The sequence below is a fragment of the Ursus americanus genome, chromosome 6 (assembly GCF_024610735.1).
Source record: "Ursus americanus isolate L20-20 chromosome 6, mUrsAme1.1.p, whole genome shotgun sequence".
NCBI lineage: Eukaryota > Metazoa > Chordata > Mammalia > Carnivora > Ursidae > Ursus > Ursus americanus.
In genome coordinates this window covers 17,093,669-17,115,807 of record NC_142132.1, presented here as the reverse complement: position 1 = coordinate 17,115,807, position 22,139 = coordinate 17,093,669, and the positions used below count along the sequence as shown (strand labels likewise).

Here is a 22,139-nt window from a genome sequence, read left to right as displayed (position 1 = left end):
TGCCCACTCCCCTACCCTGACACCTCCAGTCCCACTCCCAGCCTTCCCCTCCTCTTTTTTGAGGATTAAGAAAAGGTCATTAAGAGCAGAATTTGGCCCCCTAGATCCTGAATGCTTGGCAATCTGTTTGGTGTGTTACCAGCTGGGTTGTTATATTATGGAAGGGAGGGGGGCGGGGGGGGGGAGAGAAGGCCGAGGGCTTAGGATGGTTTGAGTTAGTCCTATGTATATGCATATGTGTGAGAGAATTTGGATGAAAATTGACTGCACATTTATTCTCTCTCTGCCTGCCCTGTTCAATCATTTCCCTGCGCGAAGAATTTTAATGCTTGTGTGAGCATATGAGAAACTATGAGTCGGCAGAATTTTGTAGAAAGCAGGGAGAATCTCTCTTCCTTTTCTTGCTGTCTAAATGGATTTGATTCTGGGGTTGGGGGAGGGGTCCGGCCATCAATAGTTTACCAAACAAACAAGCAGCACCCTGAGGGTCAGGCTTCCTTAGGTTCCAGAAGCAGTGATTTTGCAGCCTTGTGGGTGAGCCCTGGAGTCCCCAGCAGCACGGCCAGGTGAGGTGGGCTGTGTGCTGGCGTTGCGGGGTGGGTCCTTCTTTTCTGCACCTCACAAGCAGACCTCCTTTTTCTTAACCACCTCATTTCTCCAAGCAAAACTCAAACCCTGTGAAGTCTTCTCTCTTCCTTATTATTCTCAGTAGCAGTGATGTTGCTAGCGATATAAGTCTTGTGCAAGGAAACACTGTGCCATTAGCTGGGAGCAGGCCCCTCGGGAGGAGCAGCCATCGACCACGAGTGGGCTCTGGGTGCTTCGCTCAGTGGGTCCTGGCTGGAGCTGTGGGGGGAGAGGGGCAGGGTAAAATGTTTGCAGAAGCCCATCTGTCCAAGGGTGGGAGCCTGCCTGCCACCCTTCCCCTCTGTGTGTGTAGGAGCTTGGCAAGATGTGTTAGCAAGCTGTTCGCTAGGTAAGTCGGGATGGGCCTGTGGGTGCGGGCCTGGCGTGCGCGTCTCCTGACGTCATTCCAGCAGCCGCAGTGGGTGCTCCTTGTTGGGGGAATGGGTTGTCGAGGCAGGAGGGCTACCTTCGCTGACCATTCCACCACTCTCTGGTCCATCACCTGAAAAAATAGGACTAGTTGAGCCACAGAGGGTTGTCGATGAGTAAGGAAGAGCCCCTCCTTCATCTCCAGCCCCTCCTCTCCAGCGGCGCTCTGTGGCTCCAGTGACGTGCGACATCATTCATGTTTCGCTAGTCGCCATTGGCCTTGGTGTAGCCATAGTCAGCGGCATCCGGCAAAATGCATGGAGATGAGCTCTAAACCCATTTTTTAACGTAAACCCGGAATGAACAGTGTCCCTTCCTGCTGCTGATTTCAGCCCCTGGGAGGGCTGGGAAACCAAGACCACTGAAGACCTTCCATATCCACCCTGGGGAGGGGAGAAGGCTGACAAATGCTCCTCTGTGCTGCTTTTGTTTTATTGTGCTGGGCTCCTCAAGGCACTTTCTGGCCCCATTTTTCTTCTGCAGAAAAGGAGAGCAATAGGGGAGTATTGAAGAGGAGGGCCGGCAGAGAGGCCGGGGCCACCAATGGCTCTATTTGTTTTCGGCATCTGCTGATTAATAGGTTGTGAGGTGAATGGCAAGCTTTCATTCCCTTTGGGTTCCCCACAGTTACAGAAGGTTGAGGGGTCGGGGTTAGAGGAGGGGTAGCAGGGAGATCTAGAAGTGCCTGAATCAATCTTCCATTTGCCAGGTTCCGAATCACGAGCAGCATTCGGACGGGTGTGTGGGCGCTTGGCGATGAGGGTGGCATGGCCAAGTTGCAGAACACTGTTGCTCAAGGGTTCTCCAGAGGTCAGAGGTCAGCCACTGGGGCGCCCCCTCCCAACTCCCCCCACTGTAGTTGGATGAATACTTTGGGTGGAATAGCTTTGTGCGCTTTGAGGGCTGGTAAAGGCCTTTTTTTTTTCTTTTTCTTCTTTTTTTAAATCATTTAACTATTCTGTGCTCAAAACCCATAGAGCATAGTGACCAGACCTGGGGAAGACTTTGGGTAGCAGCCATTTCTCCAGGTAGAAAACAGAAAGCCCTAATGATTTATGGTCAGATGAGGATTTTTGTTCCCTTTAAATAGATACTGTTTACTTCATTTAATGGGTTCAAGGTTTTTTTAGCTGACTTTTCCTTTAGTGTCTTATCAGCTGGAACTGACAGCGTGCATTATGTTTTTATCACCAGACCCTGTTGGACCCTGATACTGTTTGTGTCTATTTGAGGTGCAGAAACATCCCATTTAATGTCTTTATCCCCCACCTCCCCTAATCACCCACACTTCGTAAAACCCCCGCTAACAATGCCTGGTACCCTATGGCAGGGGTGATCTCGCTGAGACAGGGAGCCCTGAGCTACTCCTAACTTGGGGTCGGGGGGGGGGTCAGGGGGCACTGTTTGCTGAAGCCAGTCTAAGTTCCAAGGACTGGTAGGTGGGAGTGTGAGGAACAGATCCCTTTGTGACTCCTGAAGCATCTCTGTCCAGTTGGGAAGGTTGGCCCGGGCTAAGCTCAGGGGGTGCAGCTCACTACGTCAGCACAGCAGTGAACCCCTTCCCAGCATCAGTCTCTGCAGACGCCGTAGGCTGGTGCTGTCAGGCAGGTGAGCGGGAAGACCTGGAGACACCACCTTCCCAAGGCCTCTGACCTGGGACACCTACTATGTGGAACTGTAAGAAAGGCCAGTGACTTCACAGGTGTGCTGTGAGGACCTAATAAAGTACGTCCCACTCAGTACTGAGGCGGGCTCAGTGGCAAGACTGCATTCAGAGGTGGCAGTGGTGAGCCGTACTGGGGTTGACTGGAGAGCTTTGGGGACAGCAGCTTGTCAGTACGCCTGTTCTCCCCTCAGATCATCTAGACAAAGTGTTCTAGATGGCTCCAGGGGCGAGTGCCAGGTGCCGATGGTGTGGGTGTGTATGGGAAACCGTAGCATAACTCCCAGACCTTATGAGGAGTGTTTTAGTCACACTTTTGCTGTTTTTGTGGCTTAGAGATTCTTAGTTTTCAACCTGTTCCTAAAGGGTTCGATACTTGTAACTGGGCTTTGCATGCAACTCTCCGTGACCGCCACCACCCCGACCTTGAACGTTAGTTAGCTGTCACTGGAGGTAATGATTTTGCACCCCCTACGCCGTTTTGAAGACCTACTTAATATGTAGATAAGGTAGTTACCTGAAAGGTACCTGGTTCCATGTTGCAGTTGTTTGCCTTGAATAGTGGACTCTGTCTATAAAAAGATAAAAGGGGGAGAGATGCATATTTCTGCTGTTTAGCCCACCAGCGTAGATTATTGCTTTCATTTAGATTCCCTGGATCATTTCTGGAAGGTTGTCCGTATCCTTCCCCCAAGAAAGATATTTTCACCATTGAATTTTCTGAGGGTGGTAACAGTTTTGAACACAATCCTTAAAGACCCCTTTAAAGAAGTGGGCACTGATCGTAGGGAGGGGGGGTCTCAGGGACATTGCCTATGTAGGTCGGTTGGTGTTTCACTTACATGAACTCCTGCTTCAAGGCCCTCATCCTGATTCCGGAAGGCCCTAGGTCGTCTCTAGCTATTCTTATTTAACTTTCAACTCTTCTGTACGCTTTCTTATCTGTTAGCATGCTAAAGTGATGGTCTTTCTCCAAAGAGACAAAATAAATACATTTGTTAATTAAATATCACATTTTTAAGAAGAGCATGCACTTGGGGAACGGTGGGCACAAAACCTCCATACACTCTTGCCCCATAATAAACATCTTGCCTTTGAACTAAGGAGTGCACTCTGTGGATGTATTTCCCCTCTGGGAATTTGATTAGAACATGCTGGAGGGGTGGCCAACCCCACCTTCACTGTGCATTCCTTATTAGTACTCATCGGACAGTATTTTTCAAAGCTTCTTTGTATTGCATGTGTAGCTCTGTGCCAGGCCTGGTGTTGAGCATTTTACAGGCATGAGACTTAATTTTTACGACGATGCTCTGAGGTTGACCCCCGTTCTCATCTGGAGTTTGCAGAGACAGGACGAAGCTCCTGAGACAGGTTGCACAGCTGGACAGGTCAAATAGAAGTTCAGTCTGGGTCTTTCCTGCATTCACAGCCTTCACTCTTGGTCACTGTGTATATTCTCTAAAACCATTTTTAAGGCACTGTACTGATGAAGTACAAGACTTACTGGTTTCTGAAGGTCTATCCAGCTTTGTTCTGATTCTGAGTAGACTCCATGTTAGTGAATAAATCTGTGAGACTGTGAGTTCTCTTCTTCTAATGACTGTAGTTGCAATTTAGTGGTTCTTCGGGAGCTTATGAGTCTCACCACGGCCACAAGCTGGGCATGATGGGATAGAAAGTTCTAGAAGACACAGACTTTGTCCTTAAGGAAGTTAGCTACAGTGGGACCAAGAAAGATATATATACGTGACTCCAGCATGGACATGATGCGACATAGAAAGAAATGACTGTGGGGTCCTTAGGCTGGAGAGGGGGCATTTTCACGAAGAACGTCCTCCCGTGCACAGTAGCAGTGCAGGTGCAGGCAGGTCATATGGGAATCGTGACTGGATCTTGGTGTCTGCCTGGGATGACTGCATTCCTGCCGCCTGCTTGCTTGGGAACCAGTCAACCTGGAGAGACGTGTGGTTTCCTAGGGACCTAACTTGGCATACAGTCATGATCAGAAAAGAGAACCATGTCCACTAGGGTTGCCATCTTCCCCTCCTACAGCTGGACGGCAGGGGCTTCGAATCTACCCTCTTCCATGTTCTAGAGTCTGACTGGACAGGAAAAAAACCTGTTGGCTAGGCTCTAGCGTGCAAAGTAACAGGAAGGTGACTGTCCAACTTCTGTCAGAAGGACCTTCCTCCACGTCTCTAAGGGGAAGAGGGAAAATGAGCTTTCACATCCTACACCCAGTGAGCACCACTGATGCGCCGACTCTGTCTTCATCCATCGCTAGACGAGTAGAGAAAGGTTTGCCCGCGTTGCCTGCTGGTCCTGCTTGGAAGGCGGCCATGGCATTTGTGCTTCCGAGATGTAGACAGAACTGTGCCATCGGGCAGCTTCTCCCTAACGATAAAATAATAAATAACAAGAATAACAAACCACCAGTCCTGTGTTTGCCAAGTGGTAGGTTCTGGGCTGAGCCCTTCGCATGGATTTTCTTGAGAACTGGGATTCTTAACCTTTGTACTTGTCTGTGCCCATGTGGTTCTCTGGTCTAGGGGTCATGGCTGAACAGATAGAGCCGCCATCTAGGGCACTCAGTAGGCCGACTGAAGATGCCTGGGGCCTGAGCCCAGACCTACTGAATCAGGTTCCTGCTGAATGATTCATGGAATCAGGCATCTAGATTTGTGACCAGCACCCTGAGAGAGGCTTGACTCAGCCAGAGCTGAGAATTGTAGGCTCCATTGCCCACTACCAGCCCTCTAGCTCCATCCTTTGCTTCCTTCTATTGTTTATGGAAATCCTTCAGTCTGGAAGTGATGGTCTTCCCTGCTTTGTGTTATCTCTGGTTCTGCTACTCATCTCATGGTTTTGCCACCCTTACTTTGAACTGTCTGGAACGGGTCTGCCTTCTTTCATTGCATCAGGTGTGTATCTTTCCAGCCAAACAAAAAAACTTCTGGAGGGTGGCAGTAGTCATTTTCCTTTCCTTCTGGTGGTCTTCACTCCTCTGAATGGGCCTGTACCTCCCTCTCCTTTTCTTTCTCTTCTCCACCCCAGCACACAGTAAGAGTTCATTTGTTGGTTACTTTTCAATTTGTCCTAAACAGAAATGTTCCTCCAAAAGGATCCTCGGTGCGTGTCCATAAGATGCTGGCCCTGGCCTTGAGGCAGTAGCCCTCACTCTGCTGGCTTTGGCCTTGTCCAGACCTTCAGGGTTGCTAGGGAAGTGTGACCAAAGCTCCCTCTGCTTTGGTGCTTTTCATTTCGGTGCTTGGATTGCACCCTGGTAATTCACAACATGAGGCTCTTTGAGAAACTAGCCAGCCTCCTCTGGAAGTGTCCAGTTGTTTATGAGAATCGTTAAACCAGGCTGTTCAAGTGTTGACTTCTTTTTCTGTAGTTTTTGGAGCATATGGAGGAAGGCCATATTTTATGTTCTGAACATGCTCATGAAAGTTAGAAGCCCCTTTTAGAGATGCCTTCCCCACAATTAACTGGGGTGAGAAATACTCTTTGTATATTATACCCCTTCCTTATTCATTAAAAAAAAAAAAAAAAAAAAAAAAGGACAAGAAGAAAAACGCAAAGCGGACTAAGTGCTCAGTGGTCCCTGAACTCGGGAGGCACTAGTGGGCACCACTGAAACCTCACTTCTTTCCTTGTAATGCAATTCCTTTTTCTTGATGTTAATGCAAGTTGTGCCTTCCTAAAAGTAATAAAAGGAAATGAAGACACGTTCTGAAATGAAACTTGACTCTAATCCATTCATCATCTAATACTAGCCTCTTTATCTTCGCTGGTACCTAATCTGGTTAAATGTCCCTGTTGTAGGATTTTAGTGAAAATCCTCTATGGGGAATAGGGTTTTTTTTTTTTTTTTTTTTTTTTGCAATTGGATTACTCTCAGTAAATGGCCCAGTAGTTTGCTTGTTTCAGCTTCGTTTTTTCTTTGTGGTCTTGCTGGGCTAAGTTACAGCACAGCATAGTGGAGGGGGTGGGGCGGGAGAGAAAAGGGGGTATTGGGGGGAAGAGGAGAAGAATTTGGGAAGGTCTGATCGTGGCAACTAGAAAAATCTTTAAAATGCTTTTTTTCTGTTTTTCCTGCTCTTCCTACCTATCTACCCTTCCTGAACATAAAAATGCCTGTACTTTGCTAGAACTGCCCGTTTCTAAACTGCACCCCTTTATTAGCCCAATTTATCATCATCCAGTTAATTTATTAGCATTCCCCCATGACTTGCTAATGAAATTCCTAATGAATCAGGGCTGCTGTAATCTGCATAAAATATGCAGGTGCTTGCCTGGCAGTTTAGGGCTTTCTGGTAAAGTTCACACTCCCAACCAGACCTGGAGTGGGGCTTTTCATCCGTGCTGTCTGTAAAGGGTTGTAGCATGCCCTCTGGTTCCCAGGGTCAGGGAGCAGTTAGGAGCCCGGGGGGGGGGGCGGGCGGGTGGTGGTGGAGGATAGGGAGGCTGGGTGGGTGGGGCTTGGACCCTGCCAGGTTTCTTGTAAGGGAAGGTGTTCCTAGCCCATTCCCTGGGAAGCCTGCTTGCCTCCAGAAGGTCCCTCCGGTGGGGCCCTGGGGTCAGAGATCCCCCACCCCCCAACATGCAGGAACGCAGTGGGCCTGGTAGATTGAAGTCCCCACGTCCTGCCAGTCGGAAAAATGCACAGTCGGGCTCCATGATGGGGTGGTGGTGGAGGAGGTATTTTTAAAGCCAGGCTCCGTAGGGAGGTAAAAACAGAAGCATGCCTACCCAGAGAGCTGTCTTTACAAATATCTGTTATTTTTAATACGTGGATCGGGGCCAGGGCTGCAGGCAGAGTCGAGTGCATCTTACAGAATCTGGGCGGGAGGGCATGGCCCCCGGGGCCCCCGGGGCCTGTGCTCAGAAGTCTGAGCTGCCAGGAACCAGCTTGATGGTGTCCTTCTCTGTTTCTTTCCCGCCCACAGTCGAACAAAGTGCCAGTCGTGCAGCACCCTCACCATGTTCACCCTCTCACGCCGCTCATCACGTACAGCAATGAGCACTTCACCCCGGGAAACCCACCTCCACACTTACCAGCTGACGTAGACCCCAAAACAGGTAGGCTGAGCACTGGTGGCCAAAAGCGGGTGCTGGGTCTGGGGCCTCTTGACCTGCTGGGATTTGGGAGGGGCTGTGGGCAGTGGTGGAGGGGCTCCTGTTCCTCTCCTGGGTGTTGAGAAGAAAATTCTTCGGGGAGGCCAGAGCCTGGTGAGGGAGTAGCTTCCCCTATCCTTAGGAGAGGGCCATGTGTAGAGCCAGCAATCTTTCTAGATTGGAAGGGCTGGCTGTGAATCCTACACCGTTTTTCAGGAGTAGCTTATAACTAACTCCAAGAGCCACAGACAGGCTTGGAGGCATCTCGTGGCCTTCTTCTCAGCAGCTTGGGAATACAGGAGCCCTACCAGCATGGCTCCCCAAAGCCCGGGTTCCCTTAGCGGCTGAGGGACTCCAGTCACTTGATGATGACTTATTGTTGCCACATCACTGGGTCCCGTATCATCTTGCTCATTTATTGGGGTTCCTCTTCTGCTACAGTATCCTGGGTATCACCAAGCCCATTATACAGATGTGAAAACCAAGTCTGTCATGGAACAACCAGTAGGGAGGGTCTCAGGCGGAAGGTGCCGCGTCATCCTTCAGCTCTTACGCTTGTCCCCTCCTTCCATCCCATGCACTTACTCACTGACTGCTTTTTCCCCAAAGAGGGAAAGAGAGGGCAGGGTTACTTGTAACTCTCCCTGTAACAAGATTTCAAACAAGCAACCGGCCACAGCTCCTAGAGGGATGGTCATGGGGAGAAGTGCTAAGGCCAGCACAGGCCGGGTGGTGCACTGGCTGGGGTTTCTCTAACCAGCTAGTTAATTAGAGGGGTGAATTTCAAATGGCTCTTCCGTGTCACTTCGTCAGATGGGATTGTTTGGTGTCGAGCTGAGGTAGATTGCCCGTTCATGCAGACTTTGCTGCCCCTGAATGAAGCCACACATTAGCTGGTTTTCACCAGCCTCTGAGCCCCCTTTGTGCTCATGGGGGACCCAGCCTGGTGCTTGGATGGCTGGAGGAGGCCGCCAGCCGGCCCCAGACTCTGCCAGTGAATGGCAGCATCAATGTCTCATTTAAATAATGGTAGTACAGGGAATAGCTTTTAAATGGTTATCGTAAAACATATGATTAACGTCTGCAGACTGTTTACTTTTCCTCTGCGAACATTCTTTCAAGTGTGCAAATGGCTTGGTGTAGGGTCCAAGACCAGCTAATCTGTTTGGTTTTTGTAATAGAGAGAAAGCAATGTCTGCATGAAAATGTCACCCAGGGAGACTTAACTTACAGATTAAAAGCTTCCTGAATGAATTAAAAAAAAAAAAAAGGGAATAGTTTTCATCCACGGACACGCAGCTCATTACCTCCGATACTGCGTTAATTCTGCAGTGTTCGTTTTCTTCCCAGTTCAGCTGCTTAGATCAGTTCCTCTGTGTCAGAATTGCTTCCAGCACTCTTGCTTTGCCCAGGATTGAGTGCAGGACGTGCTCCCGTGGAGTAAGTCAGTGGGCAGTGGCTCGGACCTTCAGGACGGGCTCGGCTGTGTCGCGTGCACGTTCCCAGCTCTCCTGATGCAGCAACTGGGGCTACCTGGCCAGCAGCTAGGGCTGATTCTCCCGGGGGATGGCCTCCAGAGAAGTAGGTTCTAGATCCGAGTCTGCTGGTCTGCTCAGTTCAGATCCTACCCTGGAGAAGAGGCTGTGGCTTGTGGTGAGTTTCTGCCACAGCCCATCGTCTAAGCTGAGGTGGAGACATTCTAGAAGAGTTACCTTCTTTGAAAGAAGGCAAGAGTCACCCTCCAAAAGCCATAACTGAATAGGTGTGATTAGAAACCTAGATGAGGTGACTCCGGAACAGACAAGTCATTAGAATTAAAAGCAGTGGAGGCCCAAGTTGGGAGGGCAAAGAGAATTTACAGGCCTTGATCACCTACTGTGTGCCAGGCCCTTCAGACTTGTCTTTAATTTCAACAATCACACTTATCCCATAAGGCAGAAATACCCAAGATGGTGTTTTTTGGGGTCTGCGTTTCCCCCGTGTACCCATCCACCTAGAATAAGATAGACTGCTTTGTCAAGGTAGGGCGGGGAGAGACGATGAACGAAACTTACCCACAACTCTTCTAACGATCATAGTCATGGAAAGACTCTCGTGCTAGCTCTTCTCGTGGAAGAGAAGTCTCAGTCCTCCTTTCCCTCTTCCCATCCCCTGGCAGTTTCTCTTTCCTTCTCTCCTCCTTTTACCTAAAATGCCGCTTCTCCTCCCAGGAATCCCACGGCCTCCGCACCCTCCAGATATATCTCCGTATTACCCGCTATCGCCCGGCACCGTAGGACAAATCCCCCATCCGCTAGGATGGTTAGTACCACAGTAAGGAGTTCCATTTTTTAATTCCCTTTTTGTTTCTAACATGGGCATGCTTGTTATTTATCCTGTGCGTGTGTGTATGTGTGTGTGTTTCGGAAGACAGGGGTGGTGAGGGAGGGCTGCAGGGGGTACGTGGGGAGGATGCTCAGCCAGGTGCCCTGTGGGGAAGCAGGCGAGTCAGTAGCCCTTCAGATGGGCCATGTAGGAAAAAGATATTGACACTTAGCGTTCTGAACCCATAGTCCCCAAAGACTCTAGTTTCTCTCCGTGAACAAAGGTGTCCTTAAGATACTTTGGGAGCTGCAGAGGCTCTCAGGGCTTCTATCAAAGGAAGGCGATCATGGCTCTGCTGCTGGTGGCAGCCCAGACTGGAGTCCTGTCATCGGTTTGAGGAGGCATGGGAGTGGGAACAGGCATAATGTCATTTTGAAATCGAGGGGTGAGAGCAGGGGTGTTATTCTCTCAGAAACCCCTAGCCCCTCACCCCATCCCGACCATTACTCCCAAGGTTGGCAACAAGAGTGGAAAGATCTGTCTGTTGAGACAGACAGTATGCAACCAGCATCTGTCTGAGATTCTTGGTTCACCGGATCGTGAGGGGGTGGGGCATCCGGAATCCGTACTCCGGCCTGTGGGGCCTTCCTGGGTGTCGGCCAAGGTTCCTGGCAGTGCGAGGGCCTCAAACTGCCTTTGACGATTTGTCTTCCTATCACCCAGTCTTGCTTTTATAGTATCATCCATTCACCTTCCTTAGACAACTTAAAAACTGTGTGTTTCAGAGCCAGAGTAGAAAGGCCTTTATTGCATAAGCACACCACGCATGAGTGTGTGTGTGTGTGTGTGTGTGTGTGTGTGTGTGCGCGCGCGCGCGCATGCATGCATGTGACATCTGTTTCGTGGTTGCGTTCTTGTGTATGTATTTCTCCATGTTTATCAGTGATCTCTACTCTACAAAGCAAGGACAATTTGCTGCCTTAACAGGAGTACGTCCTGGGTAAACCTCTGAAGTTTGGGTCTCAGGGAAGACACCCTTTCGTAACCTTACAGAAGATAGTCTGGAGTAGTTCACCTAGTATTTCTCTAGCTGAGCACACTCTACCCTGTTTTGTGAAAAACAGCTTGTGTTCTGAAGTAGCTGTACCAAAGACCGACCGTGGGTGTACTTTTGGTTGATTTTTTTCTCCTTCATTTTGTTCGGGAGGGTAGACAACGGACGTGAGCTTGTGTCCCATTTCTTCCTCAGAAAATGGGGCCATATTCCTCGAATAGTTGTCTGTCATCCCTTGCCCCGTTCAGCTGATGGGGAGATATTTGAAGGCTAGATAAAAAGGAATAGCCAACTCAGACAACCCTCTGTCAGAAAAAGTTGTGTGTCTTTCATGAGGATGCTATTTTGCATGTTGCTGTATTTTTTAATTATTGTAATGAGGTGTGATTGTCTATTGGTTACCCACAATTCTTCTTGGGGACTCTCCCCCCGGTAACTCTTGTCAACACTTGTTAATTTGACAAAAGGCTACAAATTAAGCTCTGTTAATTTAATGTTTTCTCACCGAGATCTAAATACCGAAAGAGGCCCAAAGCGTAACTGAAGTCCTTTGATTCACTGTACTTTATTTTGGTATAAATTTACATTCATTATTGTTTTCCTTTGGTTGTGTAGCCCTCAATTAGTGTGATGGCTCCATTAAAGCAAGCGAGACTTCGCCTTTAATTATTACAACAAAACACCTAGTTTCAGCTTGGGGAGAGGGTCTCTATTGACATAAGCAGAGGTTATAAAATTTAATTAGCCATTCCTATCAGATTTATGGCATTCAAATTGTTCTGTGTTTCTTCTCTTTGATCCTTCCTGTACAATCCCCAAGATTTTTGTTCTGATCAAATGAGAATAAAGCTTACTGTGCAGAGAGAACTTTCCCTTTTTCTTCTTTTTCTTTTCCCCACCCCCACCCTTGTTTGCACTCTCTTACTTTGTCCCCCCCTCTTTATAGGCAAGGTCAGCCAGTGTACCCAATCACGACAGGAGGATTCCGTCACCCCTACCCCACAGCTCTGACCGTCAACGCTTCCATGTCCAGGTAAGTTTCAAGAACCAGGGCCTCCAACCAAGTCAACCATGGGGGACTTCTCAGAAAGTTCCCTAGATGGCTCCCAGGCCATCCAGGGGCCATTCCTTCATGTAGTCCTAATGGTCTAAAATTGATAGGGCATTAGGCTTTACTCCTAGAAAATACTGAAAAATTAATCTGAACTTGTAAGGTAGGTGATGTCAAAGTTTCAAGGTTGAATCTGGGAATCAATGTATTGAGCGGTATTTTTTTTTTTTTTTTAAAGACTTTAAGAAGGTGGGAAGAAATAGGACATGCGGAACTTTTTGAAATGTTGTTTCTGTGTTGCTCTATACTGGGTAAGAAAGAAAAGGGGTGGAGGTAATTTTATTATGACGTAAAGGAGAGTTTGAGGAAGGGTGTGGTCTTTTCAAAATTCAGATTCTTCACGGTCAACAAGAAGGGACACCCAGGCCCCAACACACCCCTCTGTAAAGTAGCACTGCCCCAAAGAATTAGAAGGGGAGACCCATATGGAATTTTAAGTTTTTTATTAGCCACAGTTTAAAAAAGTTAAGGGGGGAGGGGGAACCCAGGTGAAATTCTTTTTAACGATCTATTTTATTCAACCTAATATTGTAAAAATATTCTCATTTGGAAATGTTAAGCACTGTAAAGCAACTATTAATGAGATTTTACACTCTGTTTCGTACTTTTTCTTTTCTTTTCTTTTTTTTTTTTTTTTAAATCTGGTATGTATTTTAAGCTTAATAGCACATCTCAATTTGGACCAGCCACGTTTCAAGTACTCAAAAGCCACGTGTGGCTGGTGGCTACCACACTGACCTGTGCAGCTCTAAGTCGTGGGAAGTTTAAAAAAGAAAAAAAAAAATATCATGTGTGTGCAGTACAAGAATTTGAAAGGAACCCGTCAAATAACCAGCAAAAAATTCCTACACCCTGACAAAGGACATATGATGTTTGCTTTCTTGAATAGGGAGCTTCTCCAACTTCTAATTTAAGTATGTTGGGTCACAAGCGCCACACTAACTTCTCATACTTTGTATGAAATATTTTGCTGTGTTTATTTGGATAAAAATGGTGACTTCTTCCTTTAAAAAAAAAAAAGTCGTGTGTGTGTTTATGTGTGTGTGTGCATTCATATATGTTTAAGCACATAAAGACGTGTGTAACACACACACACACACATACCCACATGTGTGTACCTGGATCTTTCTAATCCCCTGTTCTCCTCTTCCTCCCTCGAATTACTTCTGGCTGATCTTCAGTGAGTGCTAGTTTATTTACAAACTGGTTGGCAGCGGTAGGCTTAAGTAGTCACTAATCGCTCCTAATGATAGTTTTATTTTCTGTTCATCTGATTTTCAGTCAAGTTAATTAAATCGGTGGAGGTTTAGACTTTCCTGATGGGCTACAACAAGTAATCCATTTTGATGATGGCCCATAATTAAATCAGCATGCATTACATGGCAAGGATGCTGTCCCTAGCATCCCCCGATCTCCGTGGTCCGTATGGGAACCCAAGACCAGAGGGAGGGTTGGAGAGACAGGATAAGACAGCCCCTTTTCCTGCTTACAAAACAGTAATTTGGGTGGGGGAAGAGCAAGAATCACATTCATTAAGAAAAACAAGCTGTAGTCTACCTCACATTTGTAATTATGCCATGGAAATCACGTAATTTTCAAGATCCAGTCCCCGCGTGTGATAAATGATCTCGGTTTCAAAATCCACACCGATATGACTTAGGCAGGAAAATGCCTGTGCGTCCTCTTCTCCAGCGAGAGGAGGAAGGTTATGTTCGTTAAATAATGTCATCGCAACCTTGCAAAGCACGGGAACGCATTGGGAGTCTCCCAGGAGGAGAGCTGCTTCCTAACCCACAGCTCATCTTCCCTGCAAACCGGCGTTTATCATGCACCTGATTGTTTTTCGTGTTTGTTTATTTGCTGCATTTGAGAGGTTAAAAGCAGTGAAGGAATCGTAGGATAGGGATTGGGGTTAAGCTTATCGATTGAATTATCATTAGGAGGTTAGCCGATGATTTAGAGGTGGGCAAGGGGTGGAGGAAAGGAAGGAAACAGTGGGAGGAAAGGTTAGGGGCTCAAGGTACAGGGGGGAGGTCGCTGATTCCCCAGGTAGGCCTTATGAAAGGTAGCTAGTTAAAAAGCGTATACAGCAAATTAAATACATTATTGTGGTAATGGGGCGACAGAAGTAGAGGTCTATTATACTTATGGCAGTTATAGGAAATGTAGGCAGCTTGCCCTGTTCCAGAACACCCTTTGATATTCATTCTATTCAGCAGCCAGGGCCAGGACTTCTCAGAATTAAGTGATGGGTCATTATACTTTAAACACCATGGAGAAGCCTAGATTGGCAATTAAACAGCTCTTGCTGACACTCACTTGTGCCACCCTGTGACCCCCTTTAGATTGAGATGTTGGAGCTCCGGGCCCTCAGCCTGCTAAATTGGTGCAAGGCTCTTCTCCTGACGAGAGCGGGCTCTGCAATCTGCCGGCTTCAAAGGGAGAGAGATCATGTATAAACCATAATGTGGGTGCACCGTGGCTCACAAAAAATAAGGCAGGAAGAGATGAAATGTTACAAGTGCAAGGGGGAAATGAGAGAATAATGACAAACCTAATGCAACTCAAAGCAGGATTGTTGCACGGGAAAATGCATCCCACTGCTTGTGCATAAAATCAAGGCCGGCAGATGACATCCAGTTAACAGAAACGTGTCAACAGTGAAGTAAAGTGAGAGTGAGCAAGAGAGGAGCCCCTGAGACAGCCAGAAACAAAAATTAGTTGTCCTTAACAAGTTAAGGTTCATCATTATATTCTGGCTCGGAGCCATAAAAGCAGACGGGGGTATATAATGAGCTGCTTAGAATTTTTAGGGTGTTTATTGCATTTCATGGAATCGTTGTCTGCAGAAAGGAATTGCTTAAGCAAAGGTGTGCATGCAGCCCCCTCCCCCACCCCCAGCACCCCGTTTCTTTCTCTGCTATACGTTTTTCAGATACATGAATGTGTGTGTAGGCGTGTGAACTTGGAAGTGTTCATTCCTCATGGCCTGCCCCGCAAATTTCGCCCCACCCCAAAATGTGCTCGAACTGTGGCGTCTGCCTGTGGTGTTTGGTGTGTGTGTGCGTGCGTGTGTGTACGTGTGTGCCCGCACCCGCACACCCCCCCCACAGTGTTTTTCTGTCTCCCCCCTTCTCTCCCTCTCTCTCTCTCTGTCATCCCCACTCTCCCCCTTCTCTCTCTCTCTCTCTCTCTCTCATGTCTGTACACATATTCTCATTCAGCAAGAAGAGAACATATGTATTTGAGGAATGTCAAGCCTTTAAAATTCACAGTAAAAGCCGCCACTCCACCCATCGCTTCACCCAAGGGCTTCCAAGAACACATGTTCTTAACTTATGTTTCCTCAGAGGCCCTCATGCAGTGGGAAGGAGCAGGGTGTAACATGGGAGCCCAAGTGCCTTCCGAGAGTTTGCTTTTCATTTTCTCGGGGAAAGGGAATGGAGGTTGTTTGTTTGGGTTTTTTTTCTTTGTCTTTTTCTCTTAGACTCTTTCCCTCCTTCCCTCCCTTCCTTCCTCCCTTCCTTCCTTTCATATACCCTAAAGGATTTACATGGTTCTTACTAAAAAATCACGTCATTGCTACTAAACTTTGATACTGGCTTAAATTTGTAAAAGGCAGTGGCGGGAGAGGGCCACATCAGGATGGAATTTCTGAGTCAAATGTCCACTGCGAGTCTGGGCCCCTTCAGAAATCTGCCTTGTGCGTTGGTATTTTCTCTGTTGATGTACCCAGATACAGTTAGTACTTTTTTTTTTTTTTTTTTTTTTTACCATTTTTCAAATTAACATTTGCTACATTATTTGGGTGAAATGGAAACTGTTTTCATCTCCAGTCCACATAAGGAAAAGAACCTTGTAAATGCAGGATCCTTTTGAAATCACCATCTCGATAAACCCTTATTAGTACTCCCAGTGCCCACCAGAACTGGCTGCCTGGAGAGCAGGTCTTCATTCTCTGGATGCTCTGTGGGACTGTTCTAGTTTGAATTTACTAAGAAAGCATCAACTGCTTGATCTGGTTCTCCTTCCCCCAAACAGCACCCTGCCCCCTCACTTGCCTAACCTGAACAGGTTGGAGCCTGGAGGCCGCCATTTTGTTTTCTCACTGGGTTCTACCCTTTTGCCCCTCACCCTACTCTTCTCTATGGTAGTACACACTCTTTTAAGATGGATGGTTCTTCTAACCCAGTATAACTCAGGGCGACTCCAAGCATATCAGAAAACGGGAAAGCTGTTTGTCTGATTCAGTTGTCACTTCACATGTAGGCCAAGATGAGCATTTTAAAATTAGCTCTTTATGTTCTGGTGAGTTTGCATGATAAGGAAATGCTAATTTAGGGCCTAAGGGGGGTTTCAAAGAACTTCCTTTAAAATGGGCAGTATTAGAGGAGAAAACAACCTTTACTCATATACTTACCACTTGGATAATCATTTAGAAGGCCTTTGAAGGCATAGGCAGCTTCTTAAGTAAATGTAATGTAGGAATCCTCAGATTACAGAGTGGGCAAAGGTACACATCCGAATTCAAAGCTCTGTTTATGTGTGTGTATAAAATAACAGCTTTTCCCCCCCATCTTTCCATAAGAGGATACAAGCTTATTTAAAATATCTGTGACTTATGATGAGAACCAGACAGGAAGTATTGGATTTTCCCCGTCTTTCTGCCTCACTTTCTCTCATTTCCTGTCAAAACGGTGGGGCACATCAGCTAAAGAAAAAGAAAAATTTTATTGTACTCCATCAACAGAATGTGGCCTAATGAGGCATGCGCGGCATTGTCGGAAATGTGTACTTCAACCACGTTAATATTTTATTTAGCTGTCAATATGCAACAATAGATTTCACCTTTCATTCTAGAGCTGATTAGGACTTAGGAAATTATCTTCTTAGATGCCACTAATAATGCCTCAAAAAACAAGTGGACGTGTGATTTCCAGCAGGTAGTCCGAGCCTACTTTTCCGCCCAAGTACATCCGTTGTATTTGTCTTTTGCTAAAGATGTTAAAAATCATAATGTCTCTTGTCAGTAGCAATAATGAAGGGGAAGATTGGCTTTAATGACATTATGAGAATCATTATGTTTAATTTATCGCTAATTAATGCTGACAGGTTTCATATGCCTTGGGTTGCTTTCATGTGAGTGTTACGTGCTGGGTTGTTTTTTTTTTTTTAATTGTGTGTACACATCCCTCCCCATTCATTCATTTTGATTCTGACGATTTACACAGCTTCCTGTCTTCCAGGTTCCCTCCCCATATGGTTCCACCACATCACACTCTACATACGACCGGCATCCCCCACCCGGCCATAGTCACGCCAACAGTCAAACAGGAATCCTCCCAGAGTGACGTCGGCTCACTCCATAGCTCGTGAGTGTCGCTCTTTCGGTCACTTTCTCCTTCCCCATCTTGTCTAGCCCATTGTTGTTGTCATGGCTGCTGAGTGGTGGCCTTGCCCGTGGTTGGCCACGGCGCGTGTGCCTTGGGCATACCTGTGTCCTTGGAGAGACTGGGGTTTGCAACCGTGTCCCCGTCCCTGACCCCCCGCTGAACAGTTGGAGGTCTGTCCTGTGAGCACGAGAGCCACCGGCCGAGGGGGAGTCGGCCACACTGTGCTTTTCTCTCTGGCTTGGGAAAATGGTGTGTCGGGGACACCCGAGGAGGTGATTTTGAAATCTTTCTCTTCCCCCACACCCTCGCGAGGATGTTTTTGTTCCGCTTTCCAGGGTGGAGAAGACCCAAAGTGGAAACGTACTTCTGGTTCAGGCCTGCGAGGTTTGGGCGTCGGGCAGCCGGGGAGCTGGCTTCTCTGCTGTGGAGGAAGTGGGACCTCGCAGTTGTTTATGGGCTTGTGTCTGTCTGTTCTGTCTATATCCAGAAAGCATCAGGACTCCAAAAAGGAAGAAGAAAAGAAGAAGCCGCACATAAAGAAACCTCTTAACGCGTTCATGTTGTATATGAAGGAGATGAGGGCGAAGGTCGTGGCCGAGTGCACGTTGAAAGAAAGCGCGGCCATCAACCAGATCCTGGGGCGAAGGGTAGGTCGCTCCCTCACTGGGAAGGGGGGGAGGATGGACTGGGGCACGGTGGGGGGCACGGCAGCCCTGTCCCTTCAGTCACGTGCTGACTTCTGCAGTGGCCTCCGTGGAGGCCTGACCAGAATGGCCTTCTCCACACCCGCCGCCGTCCTCTCCCCGGAGAGCGAGCCGTGAGGGAGCTGACAGAGGAGGTTCTGTCTGAACGCTGCTGTGCGAGCCAGGCCTCTGCGGGACAGAGCCACCTCTTAGCCCCGGCCGCAGGGTAGTTTGTGACGTTTGCCTGCCTCTCCCTGCCTCTGTGTCCCCTCCAGTGGCACGCACTGTCCAGAGAAGAGCAAGCGAAGTACTACGAGCTGGCCCGGAAGGAGCGACAGCTTCACATGCAGCTGTACCCCGGCTGGTCTGCGCGGGATAACTACGTAGGTGTTCGTTTTTCTCACAACTAGAGTCTGTAGAGCTGTGTTGGGGGTGCATCTGCCCAAAGGGAGTGCTTCCTGCCGCCTTGAATCAGGCCTCAGAACCATACAGTCTGCCCAGTCCTGGAACCGGGAGCATCTTGTCGGAGGACCAGACTGGGCGGGGGGGGGGGGGGGAGGAATGTTCCTTGTCTTGGCTTCCAGCATGGCTCCGTCAGCAGGCCCGAGTTCTTTAAGGAGGAGAGCAGAGGCCAGTGTTCCGTTGTTCCAGCTCGGGTCCGTGGGGTTGACGTGGGGCTGTTCACACCTTCTGGCCCAGGTCTTTGTAAAGACATGGTTCTAGAATATGCCTCGGGGCTTCTGTGCCTCTCAGCAGTGGTCCTTGGGGGCTGACAGGAAGGCCTAGAGTAGCGGTGGAGAGAGAGAGTTGAATCCCTCCCAGGCCTTCCAGCAGGGCCTTGGCCCTCAAGAGGGAAAAGGGAAGAATTACCCTCACTGCGGTGCCAGACAAGTTGGAAAGCTAGTTCCTCCTGAGAGGGCCATGGTGGTGGGGAGGATCCCTGCAAGCAGCCAGGGCTAGTCTTCCTCGGGGTGGGGGGGGGCACAGGAAATGCCTCGGGGCCCAGGAAGGGTCGGGAAGGGGTCTCTGCCGGGTGAGGTGTCTTCCTGGGCTCTGTGTTGACTACAGGATTTGCCTAATTTCCTCTCTGGGGTTTTAGGAAACATGGTGGGATTGTTGCTTTCACTAATCGCAGTGGTCATGACACCCAGGATACCTGTCCTCTCCTAACCTTGTTCTCCTCTGGAGACCTCTGTCCCCTCTCCCTGTTATCTCTTGTTCCACGTTTTGCCCAGCTAAGTTCTGGGCCGGCTGTCCTCTCTCAGTGGATGAGATGTGTCTTATTTCGCATGGTACTTTTATTCCGTGGCACTTGGTTTTATAAAGTGATTTTTAACCATTCACTCTTTGGGGTGGTGAAGACAAAACTTGCCTTGATGCCAGCAGTGGGCTTCTCCTCCCGTCTCTGGTCAGTGGCGTGGAGCCGTGGAGGGTCCTTCGCTGTCCGCGCTCCTGACCTGGCTCTCCGGTGAACGACATCCGTGGTGAGGACGCTCTCTGCATGTGGGTTGAGATCCGTTCAGTTAGTGCCGGTTGTGAGTGTGCACACACAGTATTGTGGGCATTCAGAGTTAAATCAGGCGCGCTGACTCTCAAAACTTACCTGCCACGAGGAAGCCACGGACAGGTGCGGGAATCATCCTGAGCGGATGCTGTCTTCTGCTGGCTCTCGCTGTTTCTCATACCTGTCAACCCGTGCTTGCTAGTCTGCTCTTCCCCATGCAGATAGGGGGGCACGGGGAGCACAGACTGTTCGGCTTCACCCGCATGTCTTCATCACTGCCCCCGGCCGCCTCCCTCTAGGTCCCAGTGGCCTTGGCTGGCGGCACAAGGCTCTGTTCCTCCTGAGAGTTGAAACAGGAATTAGTGCTGGTACCTCTCACTGGAATGTTCGCTCTGGTCAGGGCCCTTGTCACTCACAGATGGTCACGCACCAGGTCTTAGCTGCTTGGGACCTTTCCATTCGTCCCCAGCATGTGTGCCGTGGGGAAGCCTTTCTTCTGGAACGGAAAGGAAGAGGATGAGAAAGTGAATGCTCTCCCACAGGCTTATTGCTCACCCCCACCTGACCTCGAGGTGGCGATTTCCAGCAGCAGGCCAGCTCTGCGGCCTCCACGTGCACAACCATCTCATTTCAGGACACTCTTCTCCTGGTTTCGGGTCAGAAGCTCTTAGAGTTTACTTCCACCTTCTCCTGCTACAGACCTAAGTCTCTGAGTGATCTAGAATGGTACCACAGAGAGGAGTTCTGCTCCCCTATAGCTATCATATCCCCAGCAGACATTTGGGGTCATGGTGGGGCCTTCATGTACAGCTTTGCAGGATACGTACTGCACAGCTCTAGGGAGTACCATTTACACTGGCCTGTGTGCATGGTGCCCTCGAGTTGTGCAGGGGGAGATCCCCACAAAGATGCAAGCCAACTTTGTGATAGCTTCAAAAGAACGCTGCCGTTGACTAGCCTGGGAGTCGGGCATTGCCCTGGGCTTTTTGTGGAGTGCTTTCTAGGTTTTAGAAGGCCCACGAGGCACTTAAAGTGACTTTAGCTCAGCTTCGCATTCAGAGGAAGCTCGTTATGAGAGGGGAACCTCTGATCGAGATTTAGGGCTTAAAGAAGCTTTATCTCTTATACAGGGTACTGTCCGACTCCTATCACCATGGCTCCTTACACATGAGTGTGAACACACACGCACGCTCCTCCGTCTCCCCTCCCCTCCCTTCTGTGCCCCAGGAAACGGTGTGTGGAGGAAGGGTCCGAGTTAAAGGTCTTATGGGTTTGACTGTGGTGGAACTTGTCAGGTTTGGGGATTTTTCTTAGCTGACTTGACATAGGAGTTTCTATACATTACTTTGGTCGTTGTAAAGTCCAAAACGTTCTTCTGGAAAAAGCTCTCTGAGCAAACTTCATATCTCTTTCATGTTCCTGCTTTTCCAGTCGAGTGACAATGGAAGCCTTAGCAAAACAGAACTGAATAAAACAGTCACATTGGGTTGTCGGACTTGGCACCTTCTGAGGGCACAAGAGAAAACAGTCTGTCCCGTAGTGCCGTGTAACCGCTGGTGTTGTATTAGAACATTATTGCCTTTCTGGCTCTTCCAGATTAGGCTCAGGACACAAATCCTAAGCCATTGCGCATCTTGAATTCCCCATTCCTCGCCTCCGTCTTTAGGCTTTTTCTTTTGTTACATCTAAGAAGATAACGGGGTGGCTGCCCCCCTTGGGACATATGTCCCTCTTCACTAAATAGTGTTTATTAAGCCTCTTCTGATTAAAATACAGTCCCTGTCCTCTAGAAGCCTTTAGTTTAAAGGAGCCTTTCCTCAGTCACGAATATCTCAATCATGTATCCTCAACTGACAGCTTCCCATGGGGACTGGAACTTTCGCCTGCCTTTCAGAACATATTGCGGGAGATGGGAAACGGGTGGGCACTGTATTAAACCAGAGGTGACTGAGACTCCGTTGCGTACGTGGATGCCAACACCGCCCAGAGTCACAGCGGTTTTCGGTGCCCAGCTGAGCGTTCACTCAGGCTCCTAAATAAACTGAAAGTAGCCGCTCCCGCCTTTTCCAAGATGGCCAGGCAGCACTTTGCTGCTCCCCTGGGAGAGGCACAGGCATGAAGGCGGGCTGCCGAGGCCCACAAGAAGGCCCCGTGAACTTTTATTTTTTTATTTTTACATTGTTTATCGAGGGCCTGCCTGGGTGGCTCAGTGGGTTAAGCACCTGACTCTTGGTCTCTGTTCAGGGCATG

At 48.5% G+C, this 22,139-nt stretch overlaps 1 protein-coding gene across 32 annotated transcripts in view; it reads left to right on the top strand.

The window, feature by feature from the left end:
• The window catches only part of TCF7L2 (transcription factor 7 like 2), a 193,790-nt gene that overhangs the window by 160,488 nt on the left and 11,163 nt on the right, over window positions 1–22,139 (top strand). For 16 of the 32 annotated variants that reach the window (XM_045803136.2, XM_045803140.2, XM_045803135.2 and 13 more), the window contains 6 exons: window positions 7,672–7,804; window positions 10,051–10,153; window positions 12,145–12,231; window positions 17,541–17,681; window positions 18,190–18,349; window positions 18,661–18,768. In XM_045803136.2, the coding sequence (XP_045659092.1) occupies window positions 7,672–7,804; window positions 10,051–10,153; window positions 12,145–12,231; window positions 17,541–17,681; window positions 18,190–18,349; window positions 18,661–18,768 (732 nt within the window). The remainder of the gene's footprint in view (window positions 1–7,671; window positions 7,805–10,050; window positions 10,154–12,144; window positions 12,232–17,540; window positions 17,682–18,189; window positions 18,350–18,660; window positions 18,769–22,139) is intronic. The other 16 variants (XM_045803138.2, XM_045803150.2, XM_045803148.2 and 13 more) reach the window with 3 other exon arrangements.